Consider the following 23,665-nt stretch of genomic DNA (forward strand, 5'->3'; position numbering starts at 1 on the left):
ACATTCCTGGTCTAGAGGGCTTCTCGAAGATAGTTTAGCATATCAACCACCAGAGGACGCCAACTACACATTAATTGTGCACAAAAAGAGGCAACTGTAATATGCATGCCGTACAAATTGAAAAAGGGGACAGCGATTTTACAGTCACCAAGTCTTCTGGTTGATATTTTTTTTATATGTTTTTATTTTGGATTTTTTTTTTTTTAATCACATGGATACTCACATAGTGTAAAAGATAAAACAGAACATCCAATAAAAATAGCCTCCGTTGTAAAAAAAAGAAAAGGCAATGTGAGACGACATACGTGGTGTTCATGACATCATCAGTACAGTACAAACCATGAACTGTACTCTTGCATAATCCTTTTAACAGATCTCACAAGGTCCAAAACAGACGGACATCACCGGCTGACTCCGATTCATCTCAAATCGGCTTAGAATATCAAATAGAGCGTGTGAACCCCTATACAAAAATACATTTTAAGGTGTAAACGTTTGCAACCAAAGGCACTATTTTGTCCTGTACTTCATCAGGCATGGTTGAGATCCACGTTCAAAACTGCAGAACAACAAATTTTGGCATTGTTACAGACACTTTTTTTTTCTTTTCATCCACTGGAATTTTTACCAAGACGAACAAAGACAAGGTGAGACAACTCCAAAGAGCCAACATGATGCTACTTTGCTACAATGTGGCCTAAGCAAGCAGCTAAATACCACAAGTGATATAATAATTAGACATGCTGAAGGCTGACAGGATGGAAGTCCATCATCAGTTAAAACCTTCCATGCTTGCACCGTGGGAAATAAACACACTGTAGTGCAACACTGAATGTGTGTCCGATTGCTAGCGGCTAATCAGACAATCTGAGAGCAAAAAATGCCACACACTTGTTTGTGTGCTGTGTTTTTGTAAATCTTCCCCGAAAACGTCAGTCACAAATAATGGGTTTGTGTGCTTAAGCAGCTAAGCGTCCCACATAATAAATATTTTTATGTGGCTTGAGTGTGTGAGACTCACTCATTGAGGATTGAATCTGGTCTGTTAAAGCCAAAAAGCCTGAAGTCGGGTTCATACAGCTTGTAAAGTTCCCTCCGCGCCTCTAGGGGCACTGTGCTGAACCAGTCGGTTTCCCAGCTGCTGGCTGTCAGGTTCCTATGCGAGGAGGGGAAATCGACCACATTGTCCACACGCAGCTGGCGTAACAAGTGCTCAGCGTCTTCCTCGGCTGTTTCCAAGTGGCCCACAAAGTCGTACTGGATCTGGCAAGGATGGCAAAGGCGGTACACCTGCCGCCAGTGCTCATTAAAAGGCATGCCCTTCTCTGTCTGAGGGTCCAAGAGATACTGGATAAAGTGGGAGAAAGACGGGTGGACGCCCGCCGCACGGGCCTCGTCCACAGAGGTGGGCGGAGTTGGCTGGTTGGCGTAACGTCGCAGGATGACCTGAGCAAATGTGCGGTAGAAGTTCTCGTTGCCCAGCTCAAATTTATCCCGGTAGGCGGAAATGAGACGCACAAAGGGGTCTCTCACGAAAAGGAACTTTGTGTACTTCTTCAGCTTGACCTTTCAAACAAAAAGGAACATAAGCATATGGTTGTTATAAGACATTCCTAGCAACTAAGAAGACAATTTTTACGAAATTTACACATGCAAACAAAGGCTGGCAGGCAAGTAAGAGCTTTTCTTCCTTTCACTCACACATACTAATAACCAAGAGGTAGAACCCACTAAAAATGGCAGAAGTTGGGGAAGTTATCAACAACAGAATAAATTATGATGCTAAGATAATCAGTCCCTCCAGAAACTTTCAATCGCACCAATTCACGCAAATTCTACGAATCCCCGCAATATCAGATGCCTGCGACTTCCATGCACATTTTAGCCATTGGAATTTTTCTCTGACATGCATGTCAACTTGTTGATCAAGATTTATGTTTGTTTTTTGTGTAGATGAAACAGAAAGAGCATCGTGTACCACACCTTACAATACCAATTATATTTATAAAGTACTTTAAAAACAACCACAGTTGAACAAAGAGCTGTACACAACAAACAAAAAGCATAAAAATCTTGAAAAGTACAGCCAAAGGACAGACTAAAACCCATCCATCCATTTTCTATCGCTTGTCCCTCTCGGTAAAGCGAGGGTGCTGGAGCCTATCCCAGCTGCACTCAGGCAAAAGGCAGGGTACACCCTGGACAAGTCGCCACCTCCTGGTAGGGACAACACAGACAGATAGACAATATTCACACACCAGGGCCAACATATAATTTAAAACAGGTAAAATATATAAAAAAGATCAGATGAATAAACATTATTTTAAGAACAATCGGTCAGATAAAAGGCAGTTCAAAAGTTAAAAACAGTTCAAAGTCTCATGCTTGGTTAAAAGCCAGTGAGTAAAAATGGGTTTTAGGAAGGGCTTTAAAACAATATACTAACTCTTTATTGCTCAAACGGCACAATTGTTGTACTCCCGCCGTGCTCAGACCTACTTCCGGTATGGTCTACGGTACTAAGCTTTCTGGGTAATGTAGTATATATACATTTAAATGATAAATGGGTTGTACTTGTATAGCGCTTTTCTACCTTACTTCCAATAAGTTCCTAGTTTACATGTATTAATATCATATCTGTCAAAAGACTATTTTTTAAATCATATTAACCGCTCTTTTAAATGTGGACTTCTCATGATTAATCACTTCACTCATCTTTGCACTGGTGTCTGCATTGACCTGATCACTGACCATACAACAACCCTTAAAGCCTTTCAAGTAACCACCCACAGTTAAGATAAAGGATCATGTACTGTCAAAATAAAGTGTGTGATTCTTATACGTATATACATGATTAATGCCAATATTTTTGGTTATTAAAGCTGGAATAGGCTCCGGCACCCCCTATAAGGGACAAGCGGTATAAAATGGATGGATGGAAACAGATTCTCTTTTGCTATCCTGACCGAACAAAGAGACTGCATTTACATGTTAGATAAGTTGATTTGTGATGATAATCTCTTATCGTCTCGCATTTACCATTATACAATGCTCTCAACAGATCACTTTTAATGTGTAAACATAAATAGAGAATGTCTGCAACTTGTGGATGAGAGAGCAGACAGCAGACAATAGAAAACCCTAAGGTGGGGTTTCTTTCTTTCTAATTATGATTCATTGTTACTATTATTAGTTATGATTAATTTAAACGGTGACAATGAGCTCTCAGTATGTGCTTTTATGATAAACTAATGTCTACTTTTAAGTAATGTTCTAAGTAAAACATCAAAATAGTATTTACAATTGTGTCATAATCCTGTGCTTTTCAAAGTTAAGGTTACAAGAAACATTTAAAACATAGATAAAAAACGTATATATTCACAAGTTGATTAAATGGTTTTGGGGAAAAAAATAGGCCTCAAAACATTACAATTTTCTGAAACAACTGAAAGCATTTTAGCCGGAACAATGACACACAAAAAAATCTGGAAGGAATCCTGGTGATCAAAAGTAATTAATTAAACTCTAGCATTTAGTTTACAGGGCTTAAATTTTGTCTATGTCTTATATTTTTCCCCCAAAAAATGTATGTTACATACAAACCCCGTTTCCATATGAGTTGGGAAATTGTGTTAGAGGTAAATATAAACGGAATACAATGATTTGCAAATCATTTTCAACCCATATTCAGTTGAGTATGCCACAAATACCACATATTTGATGTTCAAATTAAAAAACATATTTTTGTTTTGCAAATAATCATTAACTATAACATTTGATGCCAGCAACATGTAACAAAGAAGTTGGGAGATCTGCCAATAAATACTGATAAAGTTGAGGAATTCTCATCAAACACTTATTTGGAACATCCCACAGGTGTGCAGTCTAATTGGGAACAGCTGGGTGCCATGATTGGGTATAAAAACAGTTTCCCAAAAAATGCTCAGTCATTCACAAACAAGAATTGGGAAACGGTCAACACTTTGTCAACAAATGCGTGAGCAAATTGTCAAAAAGTTTAAAAACAACATTTCTCAACGGGCGATTGAAAGGAATTTAGGAATTTCACCATCTATGGTCCATAATACCATCAAAAGGTTCAGAGAATCTGGAGAAATCACTGCACGTAAGCGATGATATAACGGACCTTCGTTCCCTCAGGCGGTACTGCATCAAAAACAGACATCAGTGTGTAAAGGATATCACTACATAACTTCAGGAACACTTCATAAAACCACTGTCAGTATCTACAGTTTGTCGCTACATCTGTAAGTGCAAGTTAAAACTCTACTATGCAAAGCCATTTATTAACGATACCCAGAAACGCCGCCGGCTTCGCTGGGCCCAAACTCAGCTAAGATGGACTGATGCAAAGTGGAAAAGTGTTCTGTAGTCTAAGAAGTCCACATTTCAAATTGTTTTTTGGAAATTGTGAACGTCATGTCCTCCGGACCAAGGAGGAAAAGAACCATCAGGACTGTTCTAGGTGCAAAGTTGAAAAGCCAGCATCTGTGATGGTATTGGGGTGTATTAGTGTCCAAGGCATGGCTAACTTACACATCTGTGAAGGCACCATAAATGCTGAAAGGTACATACAGGTTTTGGAACAACATATGTTGCCATCCAAGCAACCTATTTCAGCAAGACAATGCCAAGTCACTTGTTACAACAGCGTGGCTTCATAGTAAAAGAGTGCGGGTACTATACTGGCTTGCCTGTAGTCCAGACCTGTCTCCCGTTGAGAATGTGTGGCCCATTATGAAGCCTAAAATACCACAACAGAGACCCCGGACTGTTGAACAACTTAAGCTGTACATAAAACAAGAATGGGAAATAATTCCACATGAAAAGCTTCAAAAATGTCTCTCCTCAGTTCCCAAAGGTTTATTGAGTGTTGTTAAAAGAAAAGGTGATGAAACACAGTGGTGAACATGCCCTTTCCCAACTACTTTGGCAGGTGTTGCAGCCATGAAATTCTAAGTTAATTATTATTTGCAAAAAAAAAAAATAAGTTTATGAGTTTCAACATCAAATATCTTGTCTTTGTAGTGCATTCAATTGAATATGGGTTGAAAACGATTTGCAAAACATTGTATTCCATTTATATTTATAACACAATTTCCCAACTCATATGGAAACGGGGTTTGTAAATACAACAAATATATTTAAAAAACTCACATTTTTTCTTTCCTAGAGAAAATGGAAAATCAGAATAACACTCTGGTGGTTATCACCGTGTTAAACCACCCAAATCAAAAGCACTAAACAAATAACATTACTAAAATTTCTAACAAACCTTCATAAGGTGCCTGGAAAACTTTCCGTATCGCTTCCAGAACTTGTTAAAAGTGAAGTGCATGCTGCTGTCGTGGGCCTGGTTGTTGGAGATAGACAGAGGGTCTCGTTGGGGAAGGCCGTCGTGGAGCAGGCTCTCGCTGAGAATGATCATGATTCGTTTCCAGTTAGTGCAAGCCACCTGAGAGGGGCGGACGTTAAAACGTTAGCCTGAAGTTGTGGCGAATGATCGCTTTTACAATGTTAAACAGTCAAAACTCAGGGGTTCGTGTACCTTAGGAACGTAGCAATAGATAATACCATGCCTGTCATCAACTATCAGATGATCCAGCTCCTTGTTGGGGATGTCGTCAAATGAGCGTTTTTTGCCGGGAAACAGCAGGCTGTCGTTGGCACAAACATCCTCGAGCAACTTTTTCCGGTGCTCCTGTTCAATTAAGAAGGAATAAAAAATAAAATGCTACAATAAAAGACCTTAAAATTGTCTAATAGGTTGTGTTTATTTCGAAAATCAAATATAACACATTTTTATTTCTCAATACAACATGTCTGAAAAGGAGAAGGAAGAAGCTAAGTTTATTCAACCCAGTTAAAATCAATGCAGTCTAAGTACAACATTTCTTAATTGATTTTTTTAAATACAGTTTGACACTTTTTAGTGATATTTATAAAATTTGATTTCGATTTTTTTTAAAAAGCTTTTACAATTGTGTCCCACGATTCGATTAAATATCGATTCTTGGGGTCGCGATTCGATTATATATCGATTTTTTCGATTCAACGCGATTTTCGATTCAAAAACAATATTTTTCCGATTTAAAATGATTCAGTATTCATTCAATACATAGGATTTCAGCAGGATCTACCCGTCTGCTGACATGCTATCAGAGTAGTAGATTTTTTTTTAAAAGCTTTTACAATTGTAAAGGACAATGTTTAATCAACTGATTGCAATAATATAAATTTGTTTTAACTATTAAACGAACCAAAAATATGACTTATTTTATCTTTGTGAAAACAGTGTGTTGTCAAGCTTATGAGATGCGATGCAAGTGTAAGTAAGCCACTGTGACATTATTGTCCTTTTATTTTAATTTTTATAAATGTCTAATGATAATGTCAATGAGAGATTTTTAATCACTGCTATGCTGAAATTATAACTAATATTGATACTGTTGTTGATAATATTCATTTTTGTTTCAATACTTTTGGTTTGTTCTGTGTCGTGTTTGTGTCTCCATTCAATTGCTCTGTTTATTGCAGTTCTGAGTGTTGCTGGGTCAGGTTTGGTTTTGGAATTGGATTGCATTGTTATGGTATTGCTGTGTATTGTTTTGTTGGATTGATAAAAAAATTAAAAACATTTTTTAAAATATCGATTAAAAAAAAAAAGGTAATCGATTCTGAATCGCACAACGTGAGAATCGCGATTCGTATTCGACTCGATTTTCCCCCCACACCCCTAATATGTATGTGTATATATATACATACATACATATACACATACATACATACATACATACATACATACATATATATATATATATATATATATATATATATATATATATATATATACACATACATACACTGTATATATATATATACATATACATACATATATATATATATACATATATACACACATATATATACATATATATATTATATTTTATATACATATATATTATATTATATACATATATATATTATATATATGTATATATATATATACGTATATATATATACACACATATATATATACACTTATATACATATACATATATATATACACATATATACATATACACACATATATATATATATATATATATATATATATATATATACACATATATATATATACACACATATATATATATCTCCTCTCTGAGCTGCAACCTTATCGTGGTAGAGGAGTTTGCGTGTCCCAATGATCCTAGGAGCTATGTTGTCCGGGGGCATAAAGCCCCCTGGTAGGGTTTCCCAAGGCAAACAGGTTCTAGGTGAGGGATCAGACAAAGAGCAGCTCGAAGACCTTTATGAAGATGAAAAATCATGGACCCAGATTTCCCTCGCCCGGACGCGGGTCACCGGGGCCCCCCTCTGGAGCCAGGCCCGGAGGTGGGGCACGATGGCGAGCGCCTGGTGGCCGGGCCTGTTCCCATGGGGCCCGGCCGGGCACAGCCCGAAGAGGCAACGTGGGTCACCCCTCCAATGGGCTCACCACCCATAGCAGGGGCCATAAAGGTCGGGTGCATTGTGAGCTGGGCGACAGCCGAAGGCAGGGCACTTGGCGGTCCGATCCTCGGCTACAGAAGCTAGCTCTTGGGACGTGGAACGTCACGTCACTGGGGGGGAAAGCGCCTGAGCTAGTGCGCGAAGTCGAGAAATTCCGGCTGGATATAGTCGGACTCACTTCGACGCACAGCAAGGGCTCTGGAACCACTTCTCTCGAAAGGGATTGGACCCTCTTCCACTCTGGCGTTGCCGGCAGTGAGAGGCGACGGGCTGGGGTGGCAATTCTTGTTTCCCCCCGGCTCAAAGCCTGTACGTTGGAGTTCAACCCGGTGGACGAAAGGGTAGCCTCCCTCCGCCTTCGGGTGGGGGGACGGGTCCTGACTGTTGTTTGTGCTTATGCACCAAACAGCAGTTCAGAGTACCCACCCTTTTCGGGAACACTCGAGGGAGTACTGGAAAGTGCTCCCCCGGGTGATTCCCTTGTCCTACTGGGGGACTTCAACGCTCATGTTGGCAACGACCGTGAAACCTGGAGAGGCGTGATTGGGAAGAATGGCCGCCCGGATCTGAACCCGAGTGGTGTTTTGTTATTGGACTTTTGTGCTCGTCACAGTTTGTCCATAACAAACACCATGTTCAAACATAAGGGTGTCCATATGTGCACTTGGCATCAGGACACCCTAGGCCGCAGTTCCATGATCGACTTTGTAGTTGTGTCATCGGATTTGCGGCCTCATGTTTTGGACACTCGAGTGAAGAGAGGGGCGGAGCTTTCTACCGATCACCACCTGGTGGTGAGTTGGCTGCGATGGTGGGGGAGGATGCCGGACAGACCTGGGAGGCCCAAACGCATTGTGAGGGTCTGCTGGGAACGTCTGGCAGAGTCTCCTGTCAGACAAAGTTTCAATTCCCACCTTCGGAAGAACTTTGAACATGTCACGAGGGAGGTGCTGGACATTGAGTCCGAGTGGACCATGTTCCGCACCTCTATTGTCGAGGCGGCAGATCGGAGCTGTGGCCGCAAGGCAGTTGGTGCCTGTCGGGGCGGCAATCCTAAAACCCCTTGGTGGACACCAGCGGTGAGGGATGCCGTCAAGCTGAAGAAGGAGTACTATCGGGTCCTTTTGGCTCATAGGACTCCGGAGGCAGTGGACAGGTACCGACAAGCCAAGCGGTGTGCAGCTTCAGCGGTCGTGGAGGCAAAAACTCGGACATGGGAAGAGTTCGGGGAAGCCATGGAAAACGACTTCCGGACGGCTTCGAAGCGATTCTGGACCACCGTCCGCCGCCTCAGGAAGGGGAAACAGTGCACTATCAACACCGTGTATGGTGCGGATGGTGTTCTGCTGACCTCGACTGCGGATGTTGTGGATAGGTGGAAGGAATACTTCGAAGACCTCCTCAATCCCACCAACACGTCTTCCTATGAGGAAGCAGTGCCTGGGGAATCTGTGGTGGACTCTCCTATTTCTGGGGCTGAGGTCGCTGAGGTAGTTAAAAAGCCCGGAGTTCCTTAAGGCTCTGGATGCTGTGGGGCTGTCTTGGTTGACAAGACTTTGCAGCATCGCGTGGACATCGGGGGCGGTACCTCTGGATTGGCAGACCGGGGTGGTGGTTCCTCTCTTTAAAAAGGGGGACCGGAGGGTGTGTTCCAACTATCGTGGGATCACACTCCTCAGCCTTCCCGGTAAGGTTTATTCAGGTGTACTGGAGAGGAGGCTACGTCGGATAGTCGAACCTCGGATTCAGGAGGAACAGTGTGGTTTTCGTCCTGGTCGTGGAACTGTGGACCAGCTCTATACTCTCGGCAGGGTTCTTGAGGGTGCATGGGAGTTTGCCCAACCAGTCTACATGTGCTTTGTGGACTTGGAGAAGGCATTCGACCGTGTCCCTCGGGAAGTCCTGTGGGGAGTGCTCAGAGAATATGGGGTATCAGACTGTCTTATTGTGGCGGTCCGTTCCCTGTACGATCAGTGCCAGAGCTTGGTCCGCATTGCCGGCAGTAAGTCGAACACATTTCCAGTGAGGGTTGGACTCCGCCAAGGCTGTCCTTTGTCACCGATTCTGTTCATAACTTTTATGGACAGAATTTCTAGGCGCAGTCAAGGCGTTGAGGGGTTCCGGTTTGGTAACCGCAGGATTAGGTCTCTGCTTTTTGCAGATGATGTGGTCCTGATGGCTTCATCTGACCGGGATCTTCAGCTCTCGCTGGATCGGTTCGCAGCCGAGTGTGAAGCGACCGGAATGAGAATCAGCACCTCCAAGTCCGAGTCCATGGTTCTCGCCCGGAAAAGGGTGGAGTGCCATCTCCTGGTTGGGGAGGAGAACCTGCCCGTAAGGGGAGTAGTTCAAGTACCTAGGAGTCTTGTTCACGAGTGGGGGAAGAGTGGATCGTGAGATCGACAGGCGGATCGGTGCGGCATCTTCAGTAATGCGGACGTTGTACCGATCCGTTGTGGTGAAGAAGGAGCTGAGCCGGAAGACAAAACTCTCAATTTACCGGTCGATCTACGTTCCCATCCTCACCTATGGTCATGAGCTTTGGGTCATGACCGAAAGGATAAGATCACGGGTACAAGCGGCCGAAATGAGTCTCCTCCGCCGTGTGGCGGGGCTCTCCCTTAGAGATAGGGTGAGAAGCTCTGCCATCCGGGAGGGACTCAAAGTAAAGCCGCTGCTCCTTCACATCGAGAGGAGCCAGATGAGGTGGTTCGGGCATCTGGTCAGGATGCCACCCAAACGCCTCCCTAGGGAGGTGTTTAGGGCACGTCCAACCGGTAGGAGGCCACGGGGAAGACCCAGGACACGTTGGGAAGACTATGTCTCCCGGCTGGCCTGGGAACGCCTCGGGATCCCCCGGGAAGAGCTAGACGAAGTGGCTGGGGAGAGGGAAGTCTGGGTTTCCCTGCTTAGGCTGTTGCCCCCGCGACCCGACCTCGGATAAGCGGAAGATGATGGATGGATGCATATATATATATACACACACACATATATATATACACATATATATATATACATATATATATATAGATAGATACATATATATATATATATAGATATATACATACACACAGTACAGGCCAAAAGTTTGGACACACCTTTTCATTCAATGCTATTTCAATCTACAATTTAAATAGTCATGAAAATAAAGAACACACATTGAATGAGTGTACTGTATATATTACAAAAAGAATCATATCAATAGATAGAGCTGAACTTGTTAAAAGATTTCAAGCATGGAAAGTTAAAAAACGAAATATTTTTTGCTGACTTATGACACTCATGAGCGGGTCCCTTTTGGATCCTAAGAGTAAGCGTGTATAGTCAATCTTAAATGTTTTATTGTTCATCTGATTTTAAAAATGTATCGTTTCACAGCACAAAATAATTGTGAAGAATATTTACTTGTCTCTGGCGGAGTTCTGGTGCTACTGGCGTCTCATGGATTTTCCACTCCTGCCTTGGTACATATCGCTCGTCTGCCTTCTCTGATTGGTTGCTTGTTTCTGCCAGCGTGGGTTCTGTAGGCTCACCAGTTCCAGGCTCTAAGAACTGGTTTACAAAGGCATCGATGTCGGACAAGAAGGACAGAGTTCGGGGGGTTTGAGGCGGCTGCTTCTGCTGCTGTTTTTGTTGTTGCCGTCGCCCTGGAGCAGGATGTGCGATTTTGGGGTCCGGTGAGAAAGGGGTGTGCAAATACAGACGGGACGCTCCAACGTCGTCCCAGTAGAGGATGATAATAAGAATCATGAAGGCGGAGCCCAACACTACAAAAATGCGAAACAGCCTGGAAGTTCCCATAATGACAAACTGCCGTGCAGGATGCGACTGTTTGCTTCAAAATCAACGAAGCGGCCGCGTTTTAGTTTGAAGGACCTAGTTATGGCGTCGCCATGGCAACAGATTGAAATAAGGTACCTGTGTCTTTTTATGATGTCACCAAGGCAACAGATCTTAGTTAATGGGCTGCTGCTACAGGGTCACCATGGCAACCTCTCTCCTATTCGATGGAACCTCCGCTTACCATGCTGCCATGGACGGAATTCTCACCTCTGCTGCACCTGCAAAAAGACAACACATTAATGTAACGGGAACACAGCCATGTCTGAAATGTTTTTATCTCTTACATGTTAAACACATGAGAGGGAAACATAAGGACACAGTTAAGCTTTTTACCCAAATGTTGCAAAGTGATCATGAATATATTTTGTTGACAAATAACCTTAGCTCACCTTTTATAGACAAAGCAATGAAAGGAAGTGATGCATGCAATGCACATTCCAGGATGCTATAGTAATGATTGTTACTCCAGTCTGAGGAAAAAGTTCAAATCTAAATGACTACCGTGCTCGGTTTGAGCTTCTTTCAATTCCTTCTCCAGTTCATCCATGAAAAGTCACAAGGCATCACTTTTCCACTCCAGCATCCTTCTCAAACGGGAGCTCTCAAGCAACAGTCGTCATATTATTTCCTGTTCCCTGAAGCTAAAAGGGCTGCTTTGACTCGGAAATTCATTACGGCAACGCTGCAGTCCACACCGCCGCTCTCCTCGCTCCACTATAATTGACATCACATCCACCACATCAGGAGCTGCAAATAGTATGAATGTCTTTGTCATTGCTGCCTCAGCTGGATATTTCATCTTCATCTCCACCAAATGAGCCTGTGCTAAGCTGCTCAGGAATGATTGTCTGTGCCCAGTAACTGAATTCCATTTGAGAGCTGATGATTTCTGACTTGTTGGCAAGCTAATCCTGCACCAATATATACCACACAACCAGCTTTTGTGCCATTTTTGCATTTTGTAACACAGTGGACCCTCCAAGGTTCAAATCAAACATTATAAAGAAAAGTTAACTACCAAGCAAATAAAGCTTACAGAAAGTGAAACTACTCAATGTATTCGCTATAGAAAAATAAAAAAAATGTTTTTTTTTGTAGTTAAGTCTGCCTTTTTTTTTTCTAGAAATAAAGCTGTTCTCCTTGAGTTTGTAAACATTAAGTAAAACAAAAAAATACATTTTAAGAAAATAGAATTATCCAACTAATCACTCAAGTATTGATCATATACTGATACTACCCTCTCTATTGTTGTGTGCTGACTGCGACAATACTGACATAAAACAGTTGTTGTTATAGTATCCTATGTCTAGACCACAGGTTTCAAACTCAAGGCCTAGGAGCCAGATGTGGCCTGCCAAATAATTTATCGTGGCCCGCGAAAGACTGGAAATAAAAGAGCACTTTCTGACTTATTGTATTTGTTCTTTCAATTCAGACAAAAATATGTTTGCATTTGCATGCAATTGCACATGTTCTACACTAACATTACCTGATCATGCAACAAGATGTTCCAAACATATTTTTTCCATCCACCAATCCATTTTCTACCGCTTATTCCCTTTTGGGGTCACGTGGGGCGCTGGTGCCTATCTCAGTAACAATCGGGCGGAAGGCGGGGTACACCCTGGACAAGTCGCCAGCTCATCGCAGGGCCAACACAGACAGACAGACAACATTCACACTCACATTCACACACTAGGGCCAATTTAGTGTTGCCAATGAACCTATCCCCAGGTGCATGTCTTTGGAGGTGGGAGGAAGCCGGAGTACCCGGAGGGAACCCACGCATTCACGGGGAGAACATGCAAACTCCACACAGAAAGATCCCGAGCCTGGGATTGAACCCAGGACTGAAGGACCTTCGTATTGTGAGGCAGTTTTTTCTGGTTATCAAAAATAAATACTAATATCTGCTGGTCACCTTTACTTATTATTTCAAAGCAAGTTATCCATCAAACTGTTAGTAAAACAATCAAAACAGTTGCCTATCATGTAGTTATAATACATTTATATTAATACATTTATACACATGTATGTTTGTATATACATACACACACACACATATATATATATATATATATATATATATATATATATATATATATATATATACAGTACACACATATATCTACATGTGTGTGTGTATACACACACATATAGAGGGCCGCTTGTAACAGTCAGTGTGTGTGTGTGTATATATATATATATATCCATCCATCCATTTCCTACCGCTTATTCCCTTTTGGGGTCGCGGGGGGTGCTGCGCCTATCTTATATATATATATATATATATATATATATATATATATATATATATATATATATCTCAGGGGTGTAACAGTACGTGTATATGTATTGAACCGTTTCGTTTCGGTTCGGAGGTGTACCGAACGAGTATCCACACGGACATGCAAACCCCGCTTCCATATGAGTTGGGAAATTGTGTTAGATGTAAATATAAACGGAATACAATGATTTGCAAATCATTTTCAACCCATATTCAGTTGAATATGCTACAAAGACAACATATTTGATGTTCAAACTGATAAACATTTTTTTTTTTGCAAATAATCAGTAACTTTAGAAACTGATGCCAGCAACACGTGACAAAGAAGTTGGGAAATGTGGCAATAAATACTGAAAAAGTTGAGAAATTTTCATCGAAGACTTATTTGGAAAATCCCACAGATGTGCAGGCTAATTGGGAACAGGTGGGTGCCATGATTGGGTATAAAAGCAGCTTCCGTGAAATGCAAAGTAATTCACAAACAAGGATGAGGCGAGGGTCACCAATTTGTAAGCAAATTGTCAAACAGCTTAAAAACAACATTTCTCAACGAGCTATTGCAAGGAATTTAGGGATTTTACCATCTATGGTCCGTAAAATCATCAAAAGATTCAGAGAATCCGGAGAAATCACTGCACGTAAGCGATGATATTACGGACTGCATCTAAAACAGACATCAGCGTGTAAAGGATATCACCACATGGGCTCAGGAACACTTCATAAAACCACTGTCAGTAACTACAGTTGGTTGCTACATCTGTAAGTGCAAGTTAAAACTCTACTATGCAAAGCAAAACCCATTTATCAACCACACCAAGGAACACAGCTGGCTTCGCTGGGCCTGAGATAATCTAAGATGGACTGATGCAAAGTGGAAAAGTGTTCTGTGGTCTGACGAGTACACATTTCAAATTATATTTGGAAACTCTGGGCGTGGTGTCCTCCGGAACAAAGAGGAAAATAACCATCCGGATTGTTATAGGCGCGAAGTTCAAAAGCCAGCATCTGGGATGGTTTGGGGGTGTATTAGTGTCCAAGGAATGGGTAACTTACACATCTGTGAAGGCACCATTAATGCTGAATGGTCCATACAGGTTTTGGAGCAACATATGTTGTCATCCAAGCAATGTCATCATGGACGCTCCTGCTTATTTCAGCAAGACAATGCCAAGCCCCGTGTTACAACAGCGTGGTTTCGTAGTAAAAGAGTGCGGGTACTTTCCTGGCCCGTCTGCAGACCAGACCTGTCTCCCATCAAAAATGTGTGGCGCATTATGAAGCGTAAAATACGACAGCCAAACTAAAGCTCTACATAAAACAAGAATGGGAAAGAATTCCACTTTCAAAGCTTCAACAATTAGTTTCCTCAGTTCCCAAATGTTTATTGAGTGTTGTTAAAAGAAAAGGTGATGTTACACAGTGGTGAACATGCCCTTTCCCAACTACTTTGGCACGTGTTGCAACCATGAAATTCTAAGTGAACATCAAATATCTTGTCTTTGTAGTGCATTCAACTGAATATAGGTTGAAAAAGATTTGCAAACCATTGTATTCCGTTTATATTTACATCAAACACAATTTCACAACTCATATGGAAACGGGGTTTGTATTAGGTAGCGCACCGCACGTTGTGTAAACAATGCAGAGCGAATCACAAGACTCGGCAGGCTAGCAGCGACCGGGCTAGGACAACATGTAAACGCCAGAGCTGGAAGACCCTCCTGCCTCGTTAACATCTCCCCTTTGGGAACACTTGGGCTTCGCGGTGCAATACAACAATGGAGGACTGAGGTTTGCCGACATTGTTCAGCAGCAGTAGGGTATGCTTTTGACAACACGTCAAACATGCTAACCCCTTTGAAGCAGCACCACCCCCAAGTCAAGCTCGCTTTAAGGAAGAAAAAGAAGAGCGTGGTGCAAACACTGCAATCAAGCAGCCTCTCCTCGGCCAGCCAGGCGGGGCTAAAGCAATAAGAAATGTTTTTATAGCAGCACATTTAAGACCATCCATTTTCTACCGCTTGTCCCTTTCGGGGTCGCGGGGGGTTGCTGTATTGCATTAAAACTAGATTTTGACCCACTTCTATGGTGGAAGAACAATAAGCCCATATATCCTCTTACTACCAAGTTAGCCAGGCTGGGGGGGGGGCTGAGTTGACTTGAAAACTTTTTATATGTAGAAGAAAAGTTTTGTCATTTTATTTCTTCTGAGCAACAACTGGAGGCAGTTTAATGTTGATTAACGTGGACCCCGACTTAAACAAGTTGAAAAACTTATTGGGGTGTTACCATTTAGTGGTCAATTGTACGGAATATGTACTGTACAATCTACTAATAACAGTCTCAATCAATCAATCAAAAAAGCACTTTATATGTAGAAAGGTTTTGTTAAGAAACCATTCTGAGCCTTATTTAGTTTTTATTTTATATATGTTGACCACATTAACCCTGGCAATGGACCCTGTGTGTATATGTTATGCCATTGTTTACAAATTTGGTAAATAAATAACCAAAAAATGTATATTTTGTTGTTTTCTTACTGTACCGAAAATGAACCGAACCGTGACCTCTAAACCGAGGTACATACCGAACCGAAATTTTTGTGTACAGTTACACCCCTAGTATAAATATATATATATATATATATATATATATATACATACTGTATATCCTTCTATCCATTTTCTGCCGCTTATTCCCTTTGAGGTCGCGGGGGGCGCTGGTTCCTATCAGCTACAATCGGGCGGAAGGCGGGGTACACCGTGGACATGTCACCACCTCATCACAGGGCCAACACAGATAGACAGACAACATTCACTCTCACATTCACACACTAGGGCCAATTTAGTGTTGCCATTTAACCTATCCCCAGGTGCATGTCTGTACATATAAATATATACACACACGAATATATATATATATATGTACCTGTATATACATACATACATATTTATACATACATATATATATATATATATATATACACACATATTTATACATACATATATATATATATATACTATACGCACATATTTATACATATATATACATATTTATACATACAAACACATATATATATATATATATATATATACACACACATATATATATATATATATATATATATATACACACACATATATATATATATATATATATATATACACACACATACACGTATATATATATACACACACACACACATATACATATATATACACACACACACATATACATATATATATAAACACACATATACACATATATATACACACTTAAATACACGCACACATATATATACATACACACATACATATATAAATATACACACACACGTACATATATATATACACACACATACACATATATACACACACACACAAATATATATATGCACACATACATATATATATGTACTATATATATATATATACACACACACACACACACACACACACACACATATATATATATATATATATATATTACACACACACACACACACATGTATTATTACCAAGCTTACTTACAATATTAACTTAAGGGAGTGGCTCCACAATGTGTAATAAAGACACATAATTATCTCCGGGGGACAACAAATAAATACAGCGTCAACCAGAATAATTTCTGTTTGTGATAGTCATTAAAAGGTTTTGGCGATCGGCGGCAGAGGGGTTAGTGTGTCTGCCTCACAATACGAAGGTCTTGCAGTCCTGGGTTCAATCCCAGGCTCGGGATCTTTCTGTGTGGAGTTTGCATGTTCTCCCCGTGAATGCGTGGGTTCCCTCCGGGTACTCCGGCTTCCTCCCACCTCCAAAGACATGCACCTGGGGATAGGTTCATTGGCAACACAAAATTGACCCTAGTGTGTGAATGTGAGTGTGAATGTTGTCTATCTGTGTTGGCCCTGCGATGAGGTGGCGACTTGTCCAAGGTGTACACGCCTACCGCCCGATTGTAGCTGAGATAGGCACCAGCGCCCCCCGAAACCCCAAAAGGGAATAAGCGGTAGAAAATGGATGGATCACATAATTTTTCACAAAATACGGCCGATACTGATCGGTGGCCGATTGAGTGGCACAAGTCTACTTTGAACAAGACTTTAAACATTTCCATTCAATGACCAGTGTAGCCTTTTCTGAAAACCACAGTACTCCCAGCAAGTGAAAACATTAGGATATCAAAAAACTCAGGTGAATTACACATTTAAAAGGAGCTGGAACAGACATGCACTCAAACACATTATCAGTATGGATCTACATTGTGGAATATCTAAAGCACATTTTTAAGTAAATGGCTACACTAATGAATGAGCATGTATAGAACTGCCTACTGTTTTTAACTGAATGATATTAATTATATTAATTAATAATATTAATTATTCATTTTTTTTTTTTTGGTTTTGCCTTCAGCATAAATTGTAAAATGCGATTCAAAGTGGGGCGGAAGACAGTAAATCATGTAAAAGGTATTTCTTTGCTCCACTGCATTCAAGTGGTGATGAGAAGAAACCATAAAAGTGGCTGAGCAGACTGAGCTACCCCCAGAGGTGCATCCATAGTGCAATAACCATCCTGTCAGCAAATGCAAATGCAGACACAATGTCGCCTTTGACCGGTGGCAGAACCCACAGGAATGGGCAGCTTGAGAAGCATCTCTTCCAGGCACCGTACATATACTAGTGTCAAAGTAGTGTTGAGCAAAGACTTAAAAGTATAATTAATGCTATCAAATTATAACTGTTTTAATCAGATTAATCACACTGTTAAATTTGGATTCATTGTGATTAATTACAGTAAATTACTCGCTTACATGATTTATATCAACCTAAAAAAAAACACCCCAATATTTTGACACAAACACAATTCTATCGTCAAAAAGTCAACGTCATACACAAAATATCTTTTAATCTTTTTACATGAATGTACTTAATTTATCTAAAGTTCTGTTCGGGTTGATTCTGAAGCAAAAAATGTTGTGTGCGTATGCATCGACCTGATCACTTACCTCACCTCCCCACGCCGCATTTTATATAATGTCAAATATAATTTTCAGTTCAGTTCAGTTTCAGTTTATTTGGCACATGCACACGATACAATGTAATGCATCACACATTTCCAGCTGTTTCATTACAGCACGTCCGAAAAAGAGTAGGAAAAAGCAGAGCATTTTAATTCAACCCCTTTTCATACCATAGCGATTTTATCTAACTTACTTGTTCTCTGTAACAGAACAGTGAACAAATACATGATGAATCAATAATATACCGCAGTAAGCAAACAAATATTAAATACATAAATAATATTTGTCTCAATAAAAAAAAGAAAGAAAAAAAAAGGGTTCAAGATATTCATAATTCTTGTTCTGTGTACTTCGTGAACACTTGTAGTTTGAACAGTCTCTTAAACTGAATCATAATTGTGCTTTGTTTGATTTCTTTGGTTAATCCATTCCATTATTTAATTCTACATACAAATATGCTAAAAGTTTTAAGTGTTGTACGACCATACAAATGTTTTAAATTACATTTTCCTCTGAGGTTAATAATAATAATAATGGATTAGATTTTATATCGCGCTTTTCTATTATTAGATACTCAAAGCGCTCACAGAGAAGTGAGAACCCATTATTCATTCACACATGGTGGTGGTAAGCTACATTTGTAGCCACAGCCCCTTGGTAGACTGGCGGAAGCGAGGCTGCCAGTTTGCACCTACGGCCTCTCCGACCACCACCTATCATTCATTCATCATTCATTCACCAGTGTGAGCGGCACCGGGGGCAATGGTGAAGTGTCCTGCCCAAGGACACAACGGCAGCGATTAAGGGGCGGGGAGCGAATCTGCAACCCTCAGGTTTCTGGCACGGCCGCTCTACTCACTACGCCAGGGGTGCCCATTACGTCGATCGCGAGCTACCAGTCGACCGCGGGGGGTGTGTCAGTCGATCTCCAGCCAGGCTTTTAAAAAAAATAGACCTAAAAAATAGTGATCATCAATCTTCACCAAGACGTCACTTAAATGACATTCACGGTACCGGAGGGTCTTGTGAGATGACGCTGGCTGCTGCAAGATCATTTTTATTAAAATATGACCGAGAGGAAGGCGAGAAACACTTTTTATTTCAACAGACTCTCGCGCCGTACCTTCCGTCAAAACTGTAAAGGCCGACTGCACATTTCCTATCTTCACAATAAAAGCCCTGCTTCATGCTGCCTGCGCTAACTAAATACAGAGTCTCGGAAAACTGGCGTGCACAAGCGATCCCTCAGAAAGCTGCCGTGCACATCACTTGTGCACGCCAGCTTTCCGAGACTCTTATTTTGTTAGCGTTTTGACGGAAGGGACGGCGCGAAAGTCTGTTGAAATAAAAAGTGTTTCTCGCCTTCCTCTCTGTCATTTTTTCATAATAATGAACTGGCAGCAGCCAGCGTCATCTCACAAAACCCTCGGGTGCCGTGAATGTCAATCAAGCAAGCTACGGAATTTGCCGCCAATGTTTTTCTTGTAAAGTGCACGGAAGCTGGATGAATTAGATGCCAAAAACCAACCACTTTCATGTGGTATTGTACAGAAAGGACAACTTTTTTTCTCCTCCATTTGAAAATGTGGGCGTTATCATCATTACTGTCTGATTCCAATCAATGCAAGTCATCAGAATCAGGTAATACACCAACTTATATTCTTGTCTTCGTGAAAGAAAGACATCTATATGTGTTACACATGCTTGTATTATCATTAAACACATTTAACTTGTTTACAAAAATGTCTCTTTCATAAATAAATAAATATAAATGATATATATAAATGAGGTAGATCCCCTCGAGTTGGTCAATTGAAAAGTAGCTCGCCTGCAGAAAAAGTGTGGGCACCCCTGCACTACGCCATACCGCCCCATATAAAACTTAAGGCTGTCATCGGCAGGTGTACCAAACCAGTTAGGACTCCTGCTTCCCCAAAAGCTGGACACGTATTATGTCTTTCAGCGCCTCGTTCTCCCAGAAAAGATGTACATCAGCGAACTGTCCTTGGAGATCGTTTCGCCGGTTATATTTCTCCTTTTTTGTTGAGGATAATTGTTGTACATTCTTGGGTAGCAGGTTATAGTTTGCTTTAAACATAATTTTAGCTGTTTGCAAATCCACCAAATCGTTGAAATTCAACAATTGTGATTTAACAAATAAAGAGTTTGTATGTTCTCTGTATCCAACATTATGTATTGTCCTAAGTGATCTTTTTTGTAAAACAGTTAGTGAATGAAGTGCACATTTGTAGTTATTTCCCTATATTTCTACACAGTAACTCAGATATGGTGACATTACCAAGCAGTAAAGAACACTAAGTGATTTTTGGTCTACATGTTTTGCTTTATTCATTATTGATGTGTTTCTTGCTACTTCATGTTGTATATATTTTACATGATATTTCCAATTCATTTTATAATCTATTATTACACCCAAAGATGTGTTTTCTTTGGCCCTTTCAATATCTATTCCGTCTATTTGTATGTGTTTGACTTTCTTATCTACTGTTACCAAATAGCATTATTTTAGTTTTGCTGAGATTCTGTTTTTGTCGAACCATCTTAAAAACAATCTAAATAAAATGTGTGAAGGATCTGCAACTATATATGATCAATGCAAGATTTTTGTGTGACAATCACGGGTTAAAGGCCTACTGAAACCCACTACTACCGACCACGCAGACTGATAGTTTATATATCAATGATGAAATCTTAACATTGAAACACATGCCAATACGGCCTTTTTAGTTTACTAAATTGTCATTTTAAATTTCACGCGATGTATCCTGTTCAAAACGTCGCTGTATGATGACGCGAATGATGATGCGTGCGTTTGACGTCACCGGTGGTAGTGGACATTTTTTTCCAGCCCGATCAAAGCTATAAGTAGTCTGCTTTAATCGCATAATTACACAGTATTCTGGACATCTGTGTTGCTGAATCTTTTGCAATTTATTCAATTAATAATAGAGAAGTCAAAGTAGATAGATAGAGGTGGGAAGCAGTCTATTGCAGCTGCCTTCAGCAACACAAACACAGTCAGTGTTTCCTTGTTTAAAATTCCCGAAGGTGAAGCTTAACTATGGAACAGAGTGGTCAAGCGAACATGGTTACCAACCACATGTCAACCGGCAGGTTTCGGTGAGAAAATTGTGGTAATAGGTCGGCTCTTACCGGAGACACGAGCGGAGCTTGCGTCCTCCTGCAGCTGCGTGGCTTCCCTCAAAGGCACTGGCGGTCACCACACCTGTGGCCACACCCCTCCGACATTCAGGTACCATATAATCTCACTAAAACACTAGTAACACAATAATCAGATAAGGGATTTTCCAGAATTATCCTAGTAAATGTGTCTAATAACATCTGAATCGCTTCCACTGCCCTCGCCTTTAATTTTTTTCTAGTCCTTCACTCTCACTATCCTCATCCACAAATCTTTCATCCTCGCTCAAATTAATGGGGAAATTATCGCTTTCTCGGTCCGAATCGCTCTGGCTGCTGGTGGCTATGATTATAAACAATGTGAGGTTGTGAGGAGCCCTACAACCAGTGACGTCACGCGCACATCGTCTGCTACTTCCGGTACAGGCAAGGCTTTTTTATTAGCGACCAAAAGTTGCGAACTTTATCGTCAATGTTCTCTACTAAATCCTTTCAGCAAAAATATGGCAATATCGCGAAATGATCAAGTATGACACATAGAATGGACCTGCTATCCCCGTTTAAATAAGAAAATCTCATTTCAGTAGGCCTTTATTAAGTGGATAAAATAGCATTACCTATTTTTGGTTGAGGCCAGCTCCACTATGATGCCAGGTAGTGTTTCTAGATGTGATAATTTAAAGTTATGTACCAGAATCTTGAAATAAAATACAATTTCAGGGGAATCGTCAAAGAAGCTGCGACAAAGGGCGACTTGTCCAGAGTGTACACCGCGTTCCGCCCGATTGTAGCTGAGATAGGCACCAGCACCTCCCGCGACCCCAAAGGGAATAAGCGGTAGAAGATGGATGGATCGTCAAACAAGGTAATACTAAACCAGCTAGGGCAATACAGTAAAGACGCACGTGTTTTTAATTTGCAAAATACCTCATTAAACGAGCTGAGGCCATCCAATATGATAAGAAATGCAGGGACATCCTCATGAAAGATCTTCTCCTGCTTTCAATGACACACTTTATCGTAGGTTTTATAAATATAATGCAGACTAATTCATTCAACAAGGCTTAAACATAATTCGTTAAGCATACATATAGTTTATGTGAAACCATTATTCTTTATTTGTTTAAATTTCAGAAAGGCAGATTCGCCAAATGGTATGATGAAACTTTTTTTTAAAGAAATATAAACTAACTTCGATTTAATTTATTGTCAAAATTGATTTTGATATTTTTTCATAACACATTTTTAAAATATTAGCCCTGAAATATGTGTATAATGTTCCAATCCCAATCCCAGTACATTTGCTAGCCGTACAAACATACACCGCTTACTTTTTTCCCTTCGTCTCTTGTCCACGTTTTCTCCCCATTTAAAGAAGAAGCATCATCCATTCTGTCGTGCTCATTCCTCTGCTCGGCCACAAAGCTTTAAGGTGTTCTTTCGGGGGAAATATTGCATACAAGTATGATAATACCGTAGATGTCGCGACACTGGCCGGCCCGCCTGTGATGCCAGCGGGTCTTCGCCTCTTATTTTTTTCCCCCCTCCTCCGATATGGAGCGAGATTTCAGCACATACCGCGAGATTTTACATTTCTGGGTCAACCGGGATGATCTGGGTGCCGAAAATAACCTGCTTTTACTTGAAAGGACAAGTAGGCCTCGAAAACGGAAACTATATAAAATGTGGCCGTATAATAGGATCCCCAAACATCAGTTATTCATTATTGAGAAATGAGCTGAATTGATTGGCAACACTAAATTGGCCCTAGTGTGTGAATGTGAGTGTGAATGTTGTCTGTCTATCTGTGTTGGC

General features: G+C 40.8%; 1 protein-coding gene across 1 annotated transcript; it reads right to left on the reverse strand.

The window, feature by feature from the left end:
- Nucleotides 1-159: 159 nt before the first annotated feature.
- Nucleotides 160-23,415, reverse strand: chst12a (carbohydrate (chondroitin 4) sulfotransferase 12a). The gene is made up of 5 exons (XM_061884852.1): nt 23,182-23,415; nt 10,942-11,597; nt 5,570-5,722; nt 5,297-5,476; nt 160-1,566 (listed from the first exon to the last, which is right to left on the reverse strand). Exons 2-5 carry the CDS (start codon nt 11,335-11,337, stop codon nt 1,018-1,020), a joined length of 1,278 nt encoding a protein of 425 aa, XP_061740836.1. The 5' UTR covers nt 11,338-11,597; nt 23,182-23,415; the 3' UTR covers nt 160-1,017.
- Nucleotides 23,416-23,665: the final 250 nt, after the last annotated feature.

This window comes from Nerophis ophidion, linkage group LG23, assembly GCF_033978795.1.
Source record: "Nerophis ophidion isolate RoL-2023_Sa linkage group LG23, RoL_Noph_v1.0, whole genome shotgun sequence".
Taxonomy (NCBI): domain Eukaryota; kingdom Metazoa; phylum Chordata; class Actinopteri; order Syngnathiformes; family Syngnathidae; genus Nerophis; species Nerophis ophidion.